General features: G+C 37.2%; 1 protein-coding gene and 2 pseudogenes across 2 annotated transcripts; all 3 read left to right on the top strand.

Moving 5' to 3' along the window:
• Positions 1-2,972: 2,972 nt before the first annotated feature.
• Positions 2,973-4,679, top strand: LOC108841373 (protein GET1-like). 2 transcript variants are annotated; one of them, XM_056996907.1, is made up of 8 exons: positions 2,973-3,073; positions 3,283-3,408; positions 3,482-3,564; positions 3,628-3,698; positions 3,903-3,973; positions 4,051-4,132; positions 4,219-4,268; positions 4,344-4,679. In XM_056996907.1, exons 2-8 carry the CDS (start codon positions 3,298-3,300, stop codon positions 4,413-4,415), a joined length of 540 nt encoding a protein of 179 aa, XP_056852887.1. In that variant the 5' UTR covers positions 2,973-3,073; positions 3,283-3,297; the 3' UTR covers positions 4,416-4,679. The 2 variants fall into 2 exon arrangements, with proteins under 2 accessions (XP_056852887.1, XP_018469637.1); XM_018614135.2 differs by having other exon boundaries at positions 2,974-3,073; positions 3,246-3,408.
• Positions 4,680-5,026: 347 nt separating this feature from the next.
• Positions 5,027-7,028, top strand: LOC130498292 (rac-like GTP-binding protein RHO1; annotated as a pseudogene).
• A 3,279-nt stretch (positions 7,029-10,307) lies between these two features.
• LOC108841379 (uncharacterized) lies at positions 10,308-17,234 on the top strand (annotated as a pseudogene).
• Positions 17,235-18,307: the final 1,073 nt, after the last annotated feature.

The following is an 18,307-nucleotide window of genomic DNA, read 5'->3' as shown; positions in this document are numbered from 1 at the left end:
GAATATACAAAATAAATAAAATGTATATAGGGTTGTTGAGTAGTTCGATGAAATTCCAAAAGGAAGAGAATCAGGAGTAAATTGGGAAGAGAACAAGGAGAAGAAGGCAAAAGGGACAATCTAAGGATTGTAAAAAGAGAATGTATTATGTGTGAGTGGATATTTGCATATTTGAATTTATTTTTTAAAGCAACAAAAAAAGTTGGCCAAAGTAGAAGATGGTTAGGAGGAAAATGACAAGAATAATGTTTGAAGGGAAGCACATGGATTGGTTTGTTTGGATGATTATTGAGTTGTATAAACCCCCTTTTTTCATGCTTCCCACTTACCTCCTCCTAAGGGCTCTTTTTGTAATGGAAACTTTATTATTTCCCACGGATCTAGATTGTTTATATATTATTGGCAATGCTTGAAATAAATCTAGAATATATATTATTGTTAATGCGTTAACTTAAATCGTAAACATAATAAAATTTTCAATGGTGGATTGTCAGGCTAAAATTCATAAATTAGCTTGCGCATGTAATGCAAGGAAATGCATTATATCTTCTATATTCAAGAAACTCCAATGATATTTTACTATTCATTGGAAAGAAAAGTGAATAAGAAAAGGGAGTGACAAAAGGGTTTAGGAGAGATTTTGGTGGCTTGGGAGATGGTGAAATGGAGCCACTTCTTTGTCTCTACATCAAATCTTCTCGGTGGAATTTAAAGTTGTTTTACTGGCATAGAATTTAAAATGAAACACATTTTAAAGAAGAGTGTCAAAAGTTGTTAATGTTTTCTATAAATTAGTTGATCCACTTTTATGTTTTAACTTCTTATATTTGGCAAGTAGGAAAAAGTATATAGAACTGGTCCTATACATTGAAAAAAAGACAAAAGGAGTTCCAGAGTAGGGAATTATGATATCAGGATATAATAGAATGTGTATTGATTAATAAATAATTGTGAAAAAGACTACTCGTTTTTACTCAAAGACATTCTCTCTCGATCTCCTCGTTTTATCTCGATTCAAATGATAATCTACGCTCCCGCATCCATACATGTGCATACTCATTAAAAACGTATATGCATAGAGCCGTAACAAACTTACATATAAGCACTCGCCTCATAGTGTATCTCTCTTGATTTTGATTAGTTAGGTTCATTTGGTAAATTTGATTGTAACAGTTTCTAACAAAAATAGGCGAGACAGTATAGCTAGAAAATGGAGCGGGGGTTGAAAAGAAAGAAGTGGACATGGGGATATAAAGTCTGAAAGGCACATCAAAAGTGGTGGGAGCAAAGATTTGTCGGGAAGTAATTGGAATGTAATGGCATGCATACACCAAAGCTGAAGATGCTACGACGTTTAGGATTTGGATTTACATTGTTTCACTCTTTAGTGTTTCTGCTTCGGTATCTGCGAACTTATCGATAATGCTCTGATTTGATGATAAACCCAATTAGATAGATGGTCGTAACATAATTTTAATTAAGTGGGATCGGATGAGACAAAACATAAAATGTCTTTAGATTAGTTGAGAGAGATTAGGGACAACGCGTGCCTATTTCTTCTACTCCCATTACAACCACTCCACGTAAAAATAAATAGGTTTTAACATTTTTAAAAAAATTACACACCATGCTGTACTTCATTTACCCTAGACATACTTTGGATACCAAACCTTTCCTTTTTTTGTCCTTACGATCAGTGCCAACATTTTCGCTACTTGTCTATGATTAATTTCATATCAACATTCGAATTCATTATTAGACCGTTCCTCGGGACTAATATCAAGACTATAACCCATCATATGGATGGATGGGCAAGTACTTGTAAAATAGTTAACACACACAAGTTGAGTAGGTTTAGTAATGTGCTACTTCCACAACATAAACAAGAAATTATTTTGGGAAATTTATACCTTATATGTAGTATTATTACTCAACTAAGAAACACTATAGTTTGAACATTGACCAATTTGTAGCCTTCGGCCAGATATACATAGCTCCAGTTCAGATTCAAACATGAACGTTCAAATGTATCCTAATTTTGTAAAGTTTTCACAGATTTATGATTGTGTACGATGTGGTGTTGTATGAGATGAGAATGACTTTACTATATGGCCCTTAACTTGCAGAATTCAACTTACAACAATGATGGGATATTGAGAATTTATTATCACCAATAATTAGTTGGATGCAAGTTCTTATGATAAAAAAATCAAATTCAATTGCTATGAACTTATTTGCCACTTAATTCACCTAACCAATATCAATGAGAAGATATTTTTGTTAACTTTGTCAATTACAAAAATTCAAAAGGAATTAACCTTAAAAACTAATCGTTTGACGCGTCTCATTTGTGAAATTCCAAAGCCTGAACTCTTTGAGTTTTGTTATGGATATTTCATTATATATATATATATGTGATGAACTTTACCCCCATGTTCCTATTGTGTGACATTTACAAATGTTGCATTTTAACATATAAATACCTTTTAACGTATACACGTTGTGTGCAAATAGTTTAGAGTGTATTCCAGCAGAACGAGACTATGGTGTATAACAGGGGCGGATCCAAGACTATTTGTAGATGGGGGCACATCACAATTATTCACTATATTCAATGTTCTAATTTGGGACATTCCTTATGTTTTATGCTAATTACTATAGAAAATTAAAAAAAAGAGATGGGGGCACGTGACCCCATACCCTTGGCTTTGCGTCCGCCACTGGTGTATAACATAGAAAAAGTCTATGGTGTATAACAAGGAGAGTAACCCACAAACTCTCAAATCAGAAAACTAAAGTGTATTACATATGCCCGGCCACTGCGTAGGCTTATTTAAACAAAGGAAAAGTCCAACCAGCAAGTGAGTCGGGTTTTAGATTATATAACGGCCCAACAAAGCCTGTTGAAGAAGGTTAACTCCATAGTTACCATTTTTACACTTAAGGGCTTGAATTTTACAGAAACGAAAAGAGCATATACTGTAGTTTAATTGTTCAAAATCTAAACCAAGTCCTCCAATTATGAGCTCCTCCGCTTGAAGGCGTGACACTCAAGGAATCTACGACGGAGAGTGTAAGTTCCAATTAATTATCGCAGATTTCATGTTAATGCCCTCGAAATCTTCTCTTCGTGGTCGTGCAATTAACTGTATAAATCATATGGATGGAATTGTTGTTTATCCAGGGATCGAATTAAGGTTTCTGTTTTGTGAATTTGAATGTAAATTAAGATTCTCTGTCTATAGTGAAACATTTGAACGGAGTTTTAGAAATTGCCATCAGAATCAGTACTTAATAATGGAAGGAGAGAAAATGATAGGAGATCGCGGCCTTTTGGCCGCTCCTCTGACGTTCTTCATGGTCGTCGTGTTTCAGTTGCTATCTAAGAAGCTCGACCAATTGAAGAAGGTAAAAAACAAAATGTTTTAACGTTTTCATGAGAAACCAATTTAAAATTCACATTCCTCCGAAATTTGTACAGAGAGGGTCGAAGAAGAATACGAGGGAAGCAGAGCTGCGATCCGAGATTAAGCATCTTTTGAGAGAGGCCACTGCATTGTCTCAGTAAGCATTTTGTTGGCAGACGCTATGATCAGAGAGATTTACTTATGGTTCACTCTCTCACAGGCCAGCCACGTTTGCGCAAGCGGCCAAACTTAGGAGGTCAGCAGCTACTAAAGAGAAAGAACTTGCACAATGTGAGTATTCATTCAGAATATTAGCTCCATAGTGTGATCATTGGATTTTTTTTTTATAATATGATGCAAATTGCAATAGTGTCTAGTTAGGTTTAGAAATGAATAAAATATTGTGGTAGATATATATACCTACCAGGGCATTGCATCTTTTTGGTCTTGGATAAGTGTGTGTGTGTGTCTGTTAATACTCTTTGTGAAATCCAGATGCGGAGCAGCATAACAACGAAATTAAGCTCTCATACGATCAGCATGGCAACGTTCTGCTTGCTTCAAAGGTAACTTAAGTTTCTTTTTTTTTTCTTTTAATTCTCGAAACTCCTTAATTGAGATGTGGTAAGAATTGTATCTCTAGGTTTTGGTATACCTAATCTTGATATTTTGCTTCTGGAGGACTCCCATTGCCATTATTGCTAAGCAACTTGTTCAACCCTTTGGTGAGTTTGTTAATTAGATTTACCGTCATATATACAATTGGTTCAACATGGGTTAAATAGAAACTGAATGTGGTGTGTTTTCTCAGGGAATTTGTTATCTTGGGGAACAGGAGGTCACTTGACAGGCCATGTAATGGTAAGTTGCCGTCTTTCTCAATCCATTTCTTTGGGATGGTGTGAGAATGAGAGTGTTGGTTGTGTGAAAATGCAGGTTGGGATCATACCATGGCTAATACTCTCAACCAGAGTGAGCAAATATGTATGTAGGTTCGTGGATTTCTAAATCACAAGTCCGGAAAAGAGTGGAAGTCAAGGTTTTTGAGTTTAAAAGCTGTAGCCTTTTTCTAGTTGAATGTAAAAATATATCCAGACCAAAAAGTCTTTGTTACAATGGATACATCATGGGTTTTCTTCCCCCATTTGGGTTACAAATGTTAGAAACTTAACTTGACTTGACAATGTGGTCGGTGGAGCTTGCAGCTCAGAATAAACGGCTACTGGCGAATCTCCAATGCTTTGTTTTTTTAATAGAAAAATTCTAAAACAGAAGTGTATTTTGAAGATGTATTTTCTCTGAATATTTTAAACATATTTCATTTATCTGTAAAAGTTATAAGCTAATTTTATTTTTATGCTGAATTTTTAAAATAGTATTAAATCATTTAATTTATATCTACAATAATTAAAAGGAGAATAAGATAGATGGAGAGGGTGTCCACGTTTGCAAAACAAATCAACCACTGAGAAGCTTTTAATTCGCCATGTCAGCCTAGCTGCTGAGTTTTATCGCACAAATAATTCGGGCCAAATATTTCTGTTGGATATAGTTACAACTTTAAAACCCACAAGATCATTTTGTCTATGGCCCTTAACTTACTTAAAATAATATACATGGCCCATATCAGACACATGCCCTAATTTTCAAAAATAATCTCGCCTTCAATTTCGACTTCATCGTTCCAACTCCATGTTTTTCCCGTTTCTCTCCGTTTCTGAGCATTAATCTACCCATTATAATTCATTCATTTATGTTCTTAATTACCATCTTCACTATCTATGATAACTTTTCACATCCTTCTCTTTCTCATTATATATAAACCTCTATGTGGAAGCTTTCATGGAACTATATTAGACATTCTTATATTCCAACAGCATCAGTCGATCGCCATGAAATCGGGTCAACAATCCAGAAAGTCTCATGTTCCATCGTGTACCTAAAACGACATCTCACCAGTTCTATCCGAGTCGGAACTACGGGTCCGTTAGATGGGAGGTCAGATACGCAACCAAAGGTCGGATGCTTATTGGGTTAGAGATGTTCATCATTGACGAACACATATTGGTGTTTTGTAAGCTTTTTTCATTCCGGCAGCATCTCATATAAATTTTGTGGCCTATACATATATTGGTCTACAAAGTGGAACATGCTTACTTATATAAATTTATAACTGAAAGTATCTACATATTATACTGTAAGCGTTATTCTATTTAGTTCAATCAGTATTATACCATGCATGGTTGAGACGATAGAGAGCTTTGTATCAACAGCTTGGAGACCACAAGAAGCTTACCAATAAAATTGATGCTTATCATCTGCGCATTGCTCTTTGACCATTTCCTCCATCCTTAAGTGTTGACTAAGAGTCTAAGAGACAGCCTTCTTACTTCTCTTTTCTTAATTATCTGCAGATATCAATCAGAGAAAATCATGCTTGCGAAGCATACTTCCTCAGGGTGATTAAGATGGGAGCAATGGAGAAGGATGGGTATACACTACGGTTTTGTTGCAATCCACTATGGTTCTGTCCTTTTCTCTCATGTTCATGTTCTTTTAATATATGTATTAACAATACCTCATTGTGTAATGTTCTTGGTTTCTAATCATACAGGACTGTGCCTACAGTTTTCAATAATTTCAGTGCAAATGTGGTGGTTAACGGAGCCACCGTTAATCTTGGATCGTGGAATACTGCAGGTTCTTCATTTATAACTTTTTTTTTGAAGTTTTGAGTTTGTGTTCTTTTGGATATGAGATTTTTGAATTTTGCGTATTTTGAAAAACAGGGCAAGAGGATTACAATAGATTAAGACCACTTAGTTATTGTGGAGCAGATTTTTTCATATTGGCCTTCTCTCTTATCAGTAAAGCCAGTTATGAAAATGTCTCCAAAAAGGTAAAAAAAAAAAACATTCAAAATTCTTTTTTTGGTGTTAGTGTTGTTAACACACACTCTCTCTCTCTCTCACTCATTGTCACACACAAAGTTCACATTTGTGTGGTTGCAGTGGATCCCTGAGTTGAAACATTACGCTCCTGGTGTCCCCATCATTCTCTTTGGCTCAAAGCTCGGTGACATTTTCGTTCTTTGCTTCATCTCTCACTGTTCACTGATTAGTTCTGAGTCAGAATGTTGTTGCTGCTGCTCTCTAGATCTTCGAGATGATAAGCAGTTCTTCATCGACCATCCTGGTGCTGTCCCGATTACTACTGCTCAGGGAGAGGAGCTGAGGAAGCTAATAGATGTTACGTCGAATGCAGTTCCAAATCTCAAGAGGTACACATGACAAACACTGATTTGTGTTACTATTACAACCGGTTTCTTAATGTTAATGTGACTGACTGTCAAATCATTAAGTTTGAATACAGAATGTGAAACTGGTGTTTGACGCAGCCATACGAGTGGTCTTGCAACCTCCGAAGCAAAAGAAGAAGAAGAGCAAAGCGCAGAGGCGTGCTCCGTCCTATGATGATGATGATGATTGGAAAAGATCTGTTTTTTAATTTATTTGTGGTTTTGGTAACATTGCATCAGTGACTTAATAATGGACAGACACCAAGTTTGGTTTTGATCTTTTGTTTGTTTTTAATATTAAATCGAGTTTATTCGAATCAGCATCTTTTGCGTCTTCAATTCAATCCACGTGGCTGTGTATGCCGTCCTGTAGTTATGAGCATGTTTCAAACTCAGCAAATATATTTTTAGATTTTTTTATACATTTATAAATACAAAATAGAAATTTTTTAATTTAAAGGAAACATTTTGAACAATTACTTAAACTACCACATACTTAGTAGTACTTTTCGTTTATCTTAATTTTATTTATCTTCAGTTTAAAAGAGTTAAATAAATATTTATAATTCTAGAGTTAACTAATTTAGACTTAGTGCTTAGATGAGGGATGGAGTATATTATTTTCATAAATAAATAAATAAATACTTAACATTTAAAATAATATTTTTTAAAATAGTTTTAAAAAGAATTTTTGAATTTCAAAAAATTATTTTTAAAAAAATAAAAAATAATAAAAATTTGAGTTTGGAGACATATAATTCGAAAATTTTAAAAATATATTTTTAGATTATTTATTTATTTAAATAATTATTTGTGTTAACATATTATAAAGTAAAGATCAAAGGTTTTTTTTTAAACTTCATATTTCAGGTATTTATGAAAATGTCTATTAAAATCAGGTAAACATGAATGATGATACTAAATATTAAAAATTAAGCAAAATTACAATTCCCTAAATATTTTATAAGCAATTATTTTTAGATAATTTAGTAATTTACTATGATTATAAAATATAACTATGTAGTTAACATAAATCCGCGCGTAGCTAACGAACATTATCTGCCATTTTTGCAAGGCTATCCTCCACAAACTGTGTAAGCTAAATACATTCATAACTCAACATTTTGAAAAGTTAATACATTTACCATAGAATAGAACGCGCAGGTAAATATGTAATTTTCTGCACCATTTCCTACAAAAAGAAGAATATATTTGATGCATCCAAATTTATTTCTATTAGATAAATGTGTCTCCGATTCTTTTTGTCTAAGATATTGGAAAATACAATCAAAAATAAACCATAATATAATTTGTTTTAGTGACTCGGTTTATGCCTATCCCTGGACACTTTTATTATACAATAATTTAATTTGCTTTAGATAAACTACTAAACTATTTAAAATAAAATATAAAAGTAATGAAATAAACATTTAAATATGAGGTTCATATCAACAAAATAAATCAAGTATATACTATTAATTATATTATATAATTTACATGTACTTATGCTATTATATTTTAATTGATTGTTTTATTCGGTTTACTCAATTTAAACGGTTTAAATACCAAAGCATATCTATATATCCTAATTTCCAAAAAGAACATCTGTTCGGTATATTTGGTATCGCCAAATATAATCCACTTTCTCTAGCTCGGTTTGGTTTAATTTTAGTGGGTTGATTTTACCAGAATAAAACACCTCTAAATAATTTCAGTAGCACATACAATTAGAAAATCAAGTTTATTACCCAAACTACTCTTTTTGTTTTTAAACAATTGATGTTCACCAACTTTCCTATTGTTTTGAAAATACAAAGCTCCCATTACAAACAAAAACATTGAAACATATGATCGATAAATAAACTACCAACACATTTATCAACATACTTTTCCGCGCGTAGCGCGGAGAAAGAGTCTAGTATTCATTAAAATGTAATGGCATGCCCACTAAAAAAATTAGAAAAGATTTGTTAAATAGGGAAAATAGTACAATAAGCCTTGGGCTTTCTGGATTTTACGGTTTGCTTAACCTCCTCTACCGCTGTATATATGTGTTACACATTAAGTAGGGTTTTGTTCAATGTCGATATCTCTCAATATTTCCATCGCCTCGTTTTCATCACGTCGATTGGTGTCAGAGCCATGCTAATTAATTCTCTCTCAAGAGGAATTTTTTGCATGGCTCTGATACCAATTGATGCAATGGAAACATGGATTTCGCTTGATTCTGTAATTTCGTTATCTGTTTCTATGTTTCAAATATGAGATTTGAGGAAGTTAAAGCGCTTTCTTTTAACTGCTTTAGTTTCCTATCTAGCATGGATGATATCGCTCTATAACTTTGTGGCTTTAATTCTAAAAGCCGGTGAAAGTTAGTCTTTCCACAAATATGATAGCCATGTTCATAAATTTTGGTTGTTTATGCGACCAGACTTGCTTTCTTTTTCGGATCACATCAAAGTTTTATTGCTTTTTGCATTTGGCAGACTGAACATGATGATATATTGGACTACTTAGACATGTATTTGTTGTTCAAAAAAAACAAGGACTGCGTAGACATTAATGACTGAAGTAGATGTGCAGTTGTGATTTTGACCAGAAAAAAAAAGATGTGTTGTTGTTGTGGCTTACAAGTTACAACCATACCTATGAGTATCCACTTTCATGTATTCAAGATATGTTTCTTCATAGGGCAAGAAAATTGTGGCTTAACTGGTTTTTATTTATTAACCTTGCTTCTTATTCACGTCTAAGTTATTTGTTCTCTTTATTTTCTAGATTACATGGGGGTGAAAACTGAGTAAAGATTATTACCGCTATGGAACAAAGGGAAACCTTAACATAGTATGGTTCTCACCAGAGGCTCTAAGGATTTGTTGCATGTCCCTTTGCTTCCTTCGTATCACATTCAACAAACTACAGTAATAATTGTGAAATACAAGATTTCGAACCCACTTTCAATATACATACCATCGCTTATAGCTTTATTCACCTACTAGACCGTATGTTCTCAAAACCTACAAGAGCTTTAATAAGAAAATCTCGACTTTTCTTCTAATCTCATGCCATGTCTTGTATTCTTTGATACAAGATATGCAGATGGATAGCAACGAACTTCATAAAGTGGTTCCTCAGGTGTACCAAAGACTGAAACGAAGTCATAATCGCTTATAGCTTTAACACTACTAGACCGTATGTTCTCAAAGCCTCTAAGAATTATGAAGACCATGTTTACTTTTCTTGTCATGTTTTGTCTTGTACTCTTTGATACAAAACAGGCAGAGATGGATAGCAATGAACTTCATAAATGAACCCAGATTTCCATTCTAAAATTTTTAATAGTAATGAACTTCATAAATGAACTTAGATATCCATTTTAAAGTCATATACAAATTTTAAGAATGATCAGTCTTTTTTTAAATATTTTTGGTTGAAATTTATTTTTATTAACTGTACAGCTGTACTTAACTTCTGTTTGTATGAATGACACTAAATATTAGTAGATATGAATTAATGAGCATTGTGAATAGACTTTAGTGTAAGAACTTGTTTGGTTTCTCTAAGTGGACATCTTAGAATAGGGAGAAGAAAGATAAGAATCAATGGCTTCCTTCAACAACTTTGTGTTGCTTGTTCTGTTAACATTCACTCTTGTGTTGGTCACTGAAGCAGCTCAGAAACGCCAAGCAATACCATCCGAAGAAGAGAACAAAGAACTGGAGAGGCAACTCAAAGCTATCAACAAACCTGCAATCAAGAGTTTTAACATTGGCCTGCATTTTTCTTAGATACTTACACTATGAATCATATCTAATCATTTTGGCTTTTGAACAGACAGAACATGGTGATATATACGACTGCATCGACATTCACAAACAACTGGCCTTTGATCATCCTCTCCTCAAAAACCACTCTGTTCAGGTTCTTTTCTGTCGGTTGTATCAAAGATGAAGCTCTTTAGAGAATGCTTAAATTTTTGAACAAATTTGATTTATATGCAGCTGAAGCCTACAACTATACCTGAATGGAACACAAGCAACAACATTTCAAGTAAAGTTGATCCCCTGTTGCTTCTGCCAGAGGGAATAAATTGTCCAGATGGAACAGTAATTGTTAAAAGGACTACAATGTAAGATCTTATACATGCCCAGCGTTTGAAATCAATGGGATTCAATGGCCCAAGACATTTTCTTACAGAGAGAAATAACACTGATGGAACTGGACAATATCATGTAAGAACCATTAGTTTCATGAGAGTACCAACTCTACTCTCACTGGCTTCTTCGTTCTTTATTGATTTTAGGTTGCAACGGTTAACTATGGACCTAAAAGTTTTACTGGAGTGAAAGGACATCTTAACTTGTGGGAACCACAAGTCTCACAAGATCAAATCAGTCTTGCATTCATAGCAGTTGCTGGAGGGCCTAAAGAACGTTTTGCCAGCATTTTTGCTGGGTGAATGGTAAGTTTATTCCTTGTCCTTCTGCTATTAGTAAAGTGATCACATTCATAATATGAAAGCTGACAACAAGTTTTGGCATATGTATTATACAAAAGGTGAATCCATCACTGTACAACTTCTCGCAAGATCATGTTCGCTTATACACCTACTGGAGTGTAAGTGTCGAGTTACCTGTATATGTATTTCATCTTCTTATGGTCTTAAGTTCTGTATATATGTATATACCTTGCGATAGCAGATAGAAGGAAGCAATCTTGGCTGCTACGATATAATATGTCCTGGATTTGTGCAAGTCAGCAAGAATATACCACTTGGTTCCTTTCTTCAACCACTTTCTGTCTATAATGGTTCACAATATGACATAGACTTGACCTTGTATCAGGTAAAGTTTAGATACTCTTCTTAATATTCAACTTATCTTTTGATCACCTTCTCATTAAATCATTGAGATGTTCATCTTTTGAAATCTGAGAATAGGATCGTGTCAAGGGAGACCGGTGGTTTGCATTATTTGCATATAACCATGAGAACGTTGGATACTGGCCAGCGTCATTGTTCAAGGCAGCGAGATTTAGTAACAGAGTGATGCAGCGTCATCCTACTTCTCTTTGGCTTTGGTGTTTTACTTATTTTCTTTTCCTTAAAGTTTACTTATCTTATGTCGTTATTTCCTTTTTAGATAAGGAAGATTATAATTTCCTTATTCTTTACAGCTTAGCTTTATATTTCGACTATATATATCGATGCCTAGGTGTTGTTAAAGGCACGACTTTCATTGATTAATAATAAGAGCTTTTATAAACTCTGAACCTTGTTCTCGGATAGAGCTTCGACTCTCAAAAATCTCAAGAAGGCAACGTTTTCCTAGGCATTCTCAGAATCAATAGGCTTACTTGCGTTATACGTAGCTGTTGCTACATCAGTTGGTATCAGAGACTTTAGGTTTTGATTTCTTAATCAAAATCAACGATCTTTGCTGCTTCCATATCCCTATCAACTTCACCATGCCTCCTCGTAAGAAATCCGCTGAAGAGATGCACGAAGAGTTTTGCAACACCTTAGCAACCTTCACCGCCGATCTTCAGGGTGCACTTGCTCAAGCTGTTCAGGCAGCCGTAACAACGGTTCTTCAACAACAAAACGCCCCTCCTCGACAACCGCAGGTTCAAGATGCTCGCCATCGTCATGAGGAAGATGATTCTGATGATGATTTGGCCGAGAATCTATTCGCAAATCCTCAACACCACCAAAATCGCGTCGCCGCTCCGCCGGATCGTCAACTCAATAGACGAGACTATCAGCCTGATGATAGGCGCTGGGATTCCGGGTTCAAAATTGAAATTCCTGAGTTTGCTGGAAATCTTAGTACTGAAGAATTTCTGGATTGGTTAAGTTCAATTGAAGAAATCTTGGAGTTTAAACGGATTCCTGAAGACCAATGTGTTCCTTTAATCGCATCACGTTTCAAAAACAGAGCCATGGCGTGGTGGCAACAGATTAAAGAATCTCGACGACGTGCAGGAAAGCCGCGAATTGATACATGGGAACGTCTCAAGAAACACATGCGCAGAGCTTTTCTGCCATACAACTACGAACGTACCCTCTACAACAAACTGCAGTCTCTGCGTCAGGGAGCTCGTACTGTGGATGAGTACGCAACAGATTTTTTTAATATGGTTGCTCGGACATCACTCATTGAAACAGATGAACAACTTGTCTCTCGTTTTATTGGTGGCCTGCGTTATCAGATTCAAATCGCGTTACAGCAATTTAATCCTATCACAGTTTCTGAGGCACATCAACGAGCTCTAGCAATGGAGATTCAATACCGTTCCTCCTGGGGCTCATCTAACTCCCGTTCACGAACTGTAGCTCCTCAAACCAATGACACGAGTTCTGCTACCCCAACCGATAATGCTCAAACTCGTCCCACCAATACACGACCAACAGCGTCGGCAAACACAGAGTCAATTGCCAACTCAAGACCGGCCCGAACTGGTGCTCTCCGTTGTTACTCTTGTGGCGAGCCCGGCCATCGCCAGACAGCTTGTCCGACTCCTAATCGTCGTGGTTTATTAAACCAGGACGCTAATTTTGATGATGAACCAAAATATGATACAGACGGGTCGGATTCTAATAAGGAAACAGAGGGAGAGCTCATCGCAGGGGACACCGGCGCTCACACTTTAGTGCTTCGCCGAAATTGCTTACTCCCGCGATCCAAGGACGAATCTTGGCTTCGTACGACTCTGTTTCGCTCTACATGTACGATTAATGGGAAGATTTGCAAAGTCATAATAGACTCAGGAAGCTGCACCAACGTTATCTCAGCTTTGGCAGTAAAAAAATTTGATCTCAAATCCATTACACATCCTTCTCCGTACAAGCTGGCATGGCTCAACAAAGGCGTCGAAATCACTGTCTCTCGACAGGTTGTGGTTACTTTTTCTATTGGTTCTTACTTGGATTCAGTCTGTTGTGATGTGGTTCCTATGGATGCTTGTCATCTTCTTCTGGGCCGACCATGGCAGTTCGACAAAGACACTACTCATCGGGGTAAAACAAACACGTATAGCTTTGAGTTTAAGGGTCGCAATATCACGCTTCTTCCTTCACCAGAGCAAACTTCACCGGAGGAGACTAGCGTACAGTCGGCACCACCAATCTCCAAGACAGGAACGACTCTTCTTACTCTACCAAAAGCCGCCTTTGAGACGCAACTTCGTGAGGCTGAGGTCGTGTGGGCTTTAGTGGCTTCTCCGATCTCCAATTCTTCTCCTCCTACAGAAACACCGTCTGCGTTTCTTCCTCTCCTCTCATCATTTAATGATGTATTCCCAGAAGAGCTACCACAACATTTACCACTGTTGCGTGATATTCAGCATCATATTGATCTCTTACCTAATGCTGCCCTTCCTAATAGACCTCACTACCGTATGAGCCCGCAAGAACACGATGAACTACGCCGACAGGTTGAAGAACTCCTCGCCAAAGGTCATGTCCGAGAGAGCCTTAGCCCGGCTGCCGTTCCAGCATTATTAATCCCAAAAAAGGACGGTTCTTGGTGTATGTGCGTTGACAGCAGAGCCATCAATAAAATTACTGTCCGCTACCGTTTTCCTATACCAAGGCTCGATGATTTGCTTGATCAGATTGGAAAAGCTTCAGTATTTTCCAAATTAGACCTTAAGAGCGGTTATCACCAGATTTGTATACGCCCAGGTGATGAATGGAAAACAGCATTCAAAACTCGTGAGGGTTTGTTTGAGTGGCTCGTCATGCCATTCGGTCTCTCTAACGCCCCCAGTACTTTCATGCGGGTGATGAATCAGGCCTTGCGTCCTTTCATTGGAAAGTGTGTCGTCGTCTACTTCGATGACATTCTAATTTTCAGCTCTACCATGGATGATCATCTCAACCATCTTCGCGATGTCCTTCAAGTTCTTCGACAACAACAGCTTTTTGCGGCTAGAAAAAAATGTGTCTTCGGTTCATCACAAGTTTTATTCTTAGGATACATTATTTCTGGCAAAGGACTCGAAGTAGACCCAAGCAAGATTGAGGCAATAAAATCTTGGCCGATACCAAGAACTATAACCGACGTGCGCAGCTTCCATGGACTAGCATCTTTTTACCGACGGTTTGTGCGCAATTTCAGTGCTCTTACGGCTCCACTTACAGATTGTATGAAAGGATCGTCGTTCTCCTGGACTCCAGCAGCTGAGTCGGCTTTTCAGTCCATTAAGGAGCACTTAATTTCGGCACCTATTCTGGCACTACCCGATTTTTCTACTGTATTCGAGCTTCACTGTGATGCTTGTAAAGCAGGCATTGGTGCGGTTCTAAGCCAACGCGGGCGTCCCATAGCTTTCTATAGCGAAAAGATCTCCGGCTCCCGTGCTCGTTATAGTACATATGATGTGGAATTTTATGCCATTGTTCAAGCAATACGGCATTGGCGTCATTATCTCTTTCATCAAGAGTTTATTCTTTTCACCGATCATGACGCCTTGAAGCATCTCGACAGTCAGTCTAAAATTTCTTCTCGGCATGCTTCTTGGATTGCATATTTACAACAGTTCACTTTTGTTATTCGTCATCAATCGGGAAAGACTAATAAAGTTGGAGACGCATTGAGCAGAAGGCACAGTCTCCTCGCTACGTTTCACACCGCTGTTCCTGGTCTATCATCGATTGCAGAACTCTACGAGACTGATGCTTATTTTGGACGAATCTGGGTTGACGTCCTGTCTCGTTCCCGAACTGATTTTGTCATACACGAGGGTTTTCTTTTTCGCGAAGACAAGTTGTGTATTCCAGATGGTAGTTGGCGGTTACGCATCATCCAAGAGTTGCATAACGAGGGTCACATGGGTCGTGATCGAACACTTAAGCTCGTTATGGATTCATATTATTGGCCAACGCTGAGGCGGGATGTAGCTCGCTTTGTGGAGAGATGTGTAGTTTGTCAAACCTCGAAGGGTCATGCATCAAATGGAGGATTATACATGCCATTGCCAGTTCCAACTCAACCATGGACCGACATTAGCATGGACTTCGTGCTCGGACTCCCTCGTACTCAACGCGGTTTTGATTCAATATTTGTGGTTGTAGATCGTTTCTCCAAGATGGCGCACTTCATCCCTTGCAAAAAGACTACTGATGCGGTTATGGTGGCTCAACTTTTCTTTAGAGAGATCTATCGCCTTCATGGACTACCTTTATCTATTGTTTCAGACAGAGATACGCGTTTCCTTAGTCATTTTTGGCGGAGTCTTTGGAAACTACTCCGTACTAGTCTTGATATGAGTTCCGCCTATCATCCTCAGTCTGATGGTCAGACCGAAGTAATTAATCGATCCTTAGGCGACATGTTGCGTTGCCTGGTTGGTTCCAATATTCGCAGCTGGGATTCTGTTCTTGGCCAGGCGGAATTCGCCTTCAATCATGCATCAAACAGAAGCACGTCTTTCAGTCCTTTTCGTGTTGTCTATGGCCTCGTTCCTCGCGGTCCAATTGATCTAGGTTTGACACCTGATGTTACTCGTGATCATGGTGAGGCAATTGATTTTGTCGCCAATGTTTCTCATATACATCAACAGGTCCATGATAACTTGAAGCTTACGTCTGCAAAATATAAGGAAGCTGCTGACCGCCATCGTCGTGATGTCCAATTCAATGTGGGCGACAAAGTATGGGCGGTACTGACGAAAGACCGTTTTCCTCCACGCGAATACAACAAGTTGAAGGCTCGGAAAATTGGTCCCTTGGAAATTTTGGAGAAGATTAATCCCAATGCATATCGTCTCTCCTTACCACCAAATGTCCGATGTTCAGATGTCTTTAATATCAAGCACTTGGTACCTTACATCCCGCAAGATGATTTAGAAGATTCAGGGACGAATCTTTTCTTACCCCGGGGGACCTGATGCAGCGTCATCCTACTTCTTTTTGGCTTTGGTGTTTTACTTATTTTCTTTTCCTGAAAGTTTACTTATCTTATGTCGTTATTTCCTTTTTAGATAAGGAAGATTATAATTTCCTTATTCTTTACAGCTTAGCTTTATATTTCGACTATATATATCGATGCCTAGGTGTTGTTAAAGGCACGACTTTCATTGATTAATAATAAGAGCTTTTATAAACTCTGAACCTTGTTCTCGGATAGAGCTTCGACTCTCAACGATCTCAAGAAGGCAACGTTCTCCTAGGTATTCTCATAATCAATAGGCTTACTTGCGTTATACGTAGCTGTTGCTACATCACAGAGCAAATTACGCAGCTTGGGGAGGTCAAGTGTACAGTCCAGTGATAGAGAATGCTCCAGAAATGGGAAGTGGGCATTGGCCTAGCGAGGGCTTAGGTAAAGCAGCCTATGTGAACGATATCAGAATCATTGATGGTTTTGGGACATTTTTTGTATCCAGAACCCTACAGTCTGAAGGAACATGAGACCAGTTCAAAGTGTTACAGAGCAATGTATGTTCATGAGGATAGAGATCCTTGGGTAAGAGCTCTTTACTATGGAGGTCCTGCTGGATGCATGATCTGTAAAGTTACAAGATAACTCTTATGTATAACTCTTATGTATATGCTATATATTATGAATAATAAAGTTTGCCTGTGTTACATACACTGAGTACATATGATCTTCACACGTTTCAGCAATAACTTAATGTTTCTGACTTTTGAGGCTGCAAATAATGAAACTGTAGCTTAAGTGTAAAATGTCTCAGTCAAATTGTTACAAACTATAGCCAAAATGATAAGGTACTTTTTATTATATCTATAGGTAGATATAATATGTATACCTGAGCTTCAAAGCTCTCTGCAGCTTCCGTGTAGACTTATCACAACCAATTCAGTTCTATGTTCTGTTCAACTAAACCAAAGAGTTTGCCGTTCCTAACGCTTGTGGCCGAACCGTTCGTTTTTTTTTTCTCATCTACCTTAATGATAGCTCTATACATTTATATGAATCTTGTTGTTCCGGTTTGTGTTGGATTTTTACCGCTAACAAGTGGTTCGGTTTTGGTAGCTGTGCATTGGGTCAGTACAGCACATCGTCTCTACAACTGCCCTACGTGTTGTCAATTTTTATCCTTAAATAAACCGACTTCGGATAACCAATATGCGCGTGGTTGGTAGTACTACTTACTTAGCACGATACAGTGCATGTGGTTCATTAAGATGTGCCAATACAAGACCGGAACCTATACAAAGAACAAAACATTAAAAGATGAGGAGCGAGTTAGGTGACCAATCTTAGCAATCAGCCGATCAATTTGAGGGCATTACATAATCTCCATTTCCACCTACCTCATTAGCAGTCTATCTTTTGATTAACTACGAAAACAACTTAAATCATAGTATGTTGTTTGGTAAGACATAAAGCAGTTGTGTCACATCTCTTTTAAATCTTCTATTACAAAGATGGGGCATTGAAGCATATCCAAGGACCAAACATGGGCTTTGGTTAGAGAGGCTAATGGGGGAGATCCGGAGATGTGAAGTGTAATAAATTAGAACAAGAGGAGAAAATGGTGTTCATTTAATAGTGTTGCGTATCTGTGAGCGGCCATGCAAAGTCCCATCTTAATAATAACTAGATCTTGACCCGCGTTTTGGAAGCGCGAAATA

The sequence above is a fragment of the Raphanus sativus genome, chromosome 2 (assembly GCF_000801105.2).
Source record: "Raphanus sativus cultivar WK10039 chromosome 2, ASM80110v3, whole genome shotgun sequence".
NCBI classification, from domain to species: domain Eukaryota; kingdom Viridiplantae; phylum Streptophyta; class Magnoliopsida; order Brassicales; family Brassicaceae; genus Raphanus; species Raphanus sativus.
Note: the sequence above shows the minus strand (reverse complement) of the source record. Positions and strands in the feature narration are given on the sequence as shown.

Excerpts from the sequence above, each read along its gene's own strand:
- LOC108841373 (XM_056996907.1), top strand. The coding sequence starts at position 3,298 with ATGGAAGGAGAGAAAATGATAGGAGATCGCGGCCTTTTGGCCGCTCCT. Across the intron at positions 3,409-3,481 it reads AGCTCGACCAATTGAAGAAG|AGAGGGTCGAAGAAGAATAC; the intron begins GTAAAAAACAAA and ends AAATTTGTACAG. Across the intron at positions 3,699-3,902 it reads AGAGAAAGAACTTGCACAAT|ATGCGGAGCAGCATAACAAC; the intron begins GTGAGTATTCAT and ends TGTGAAATCCAG.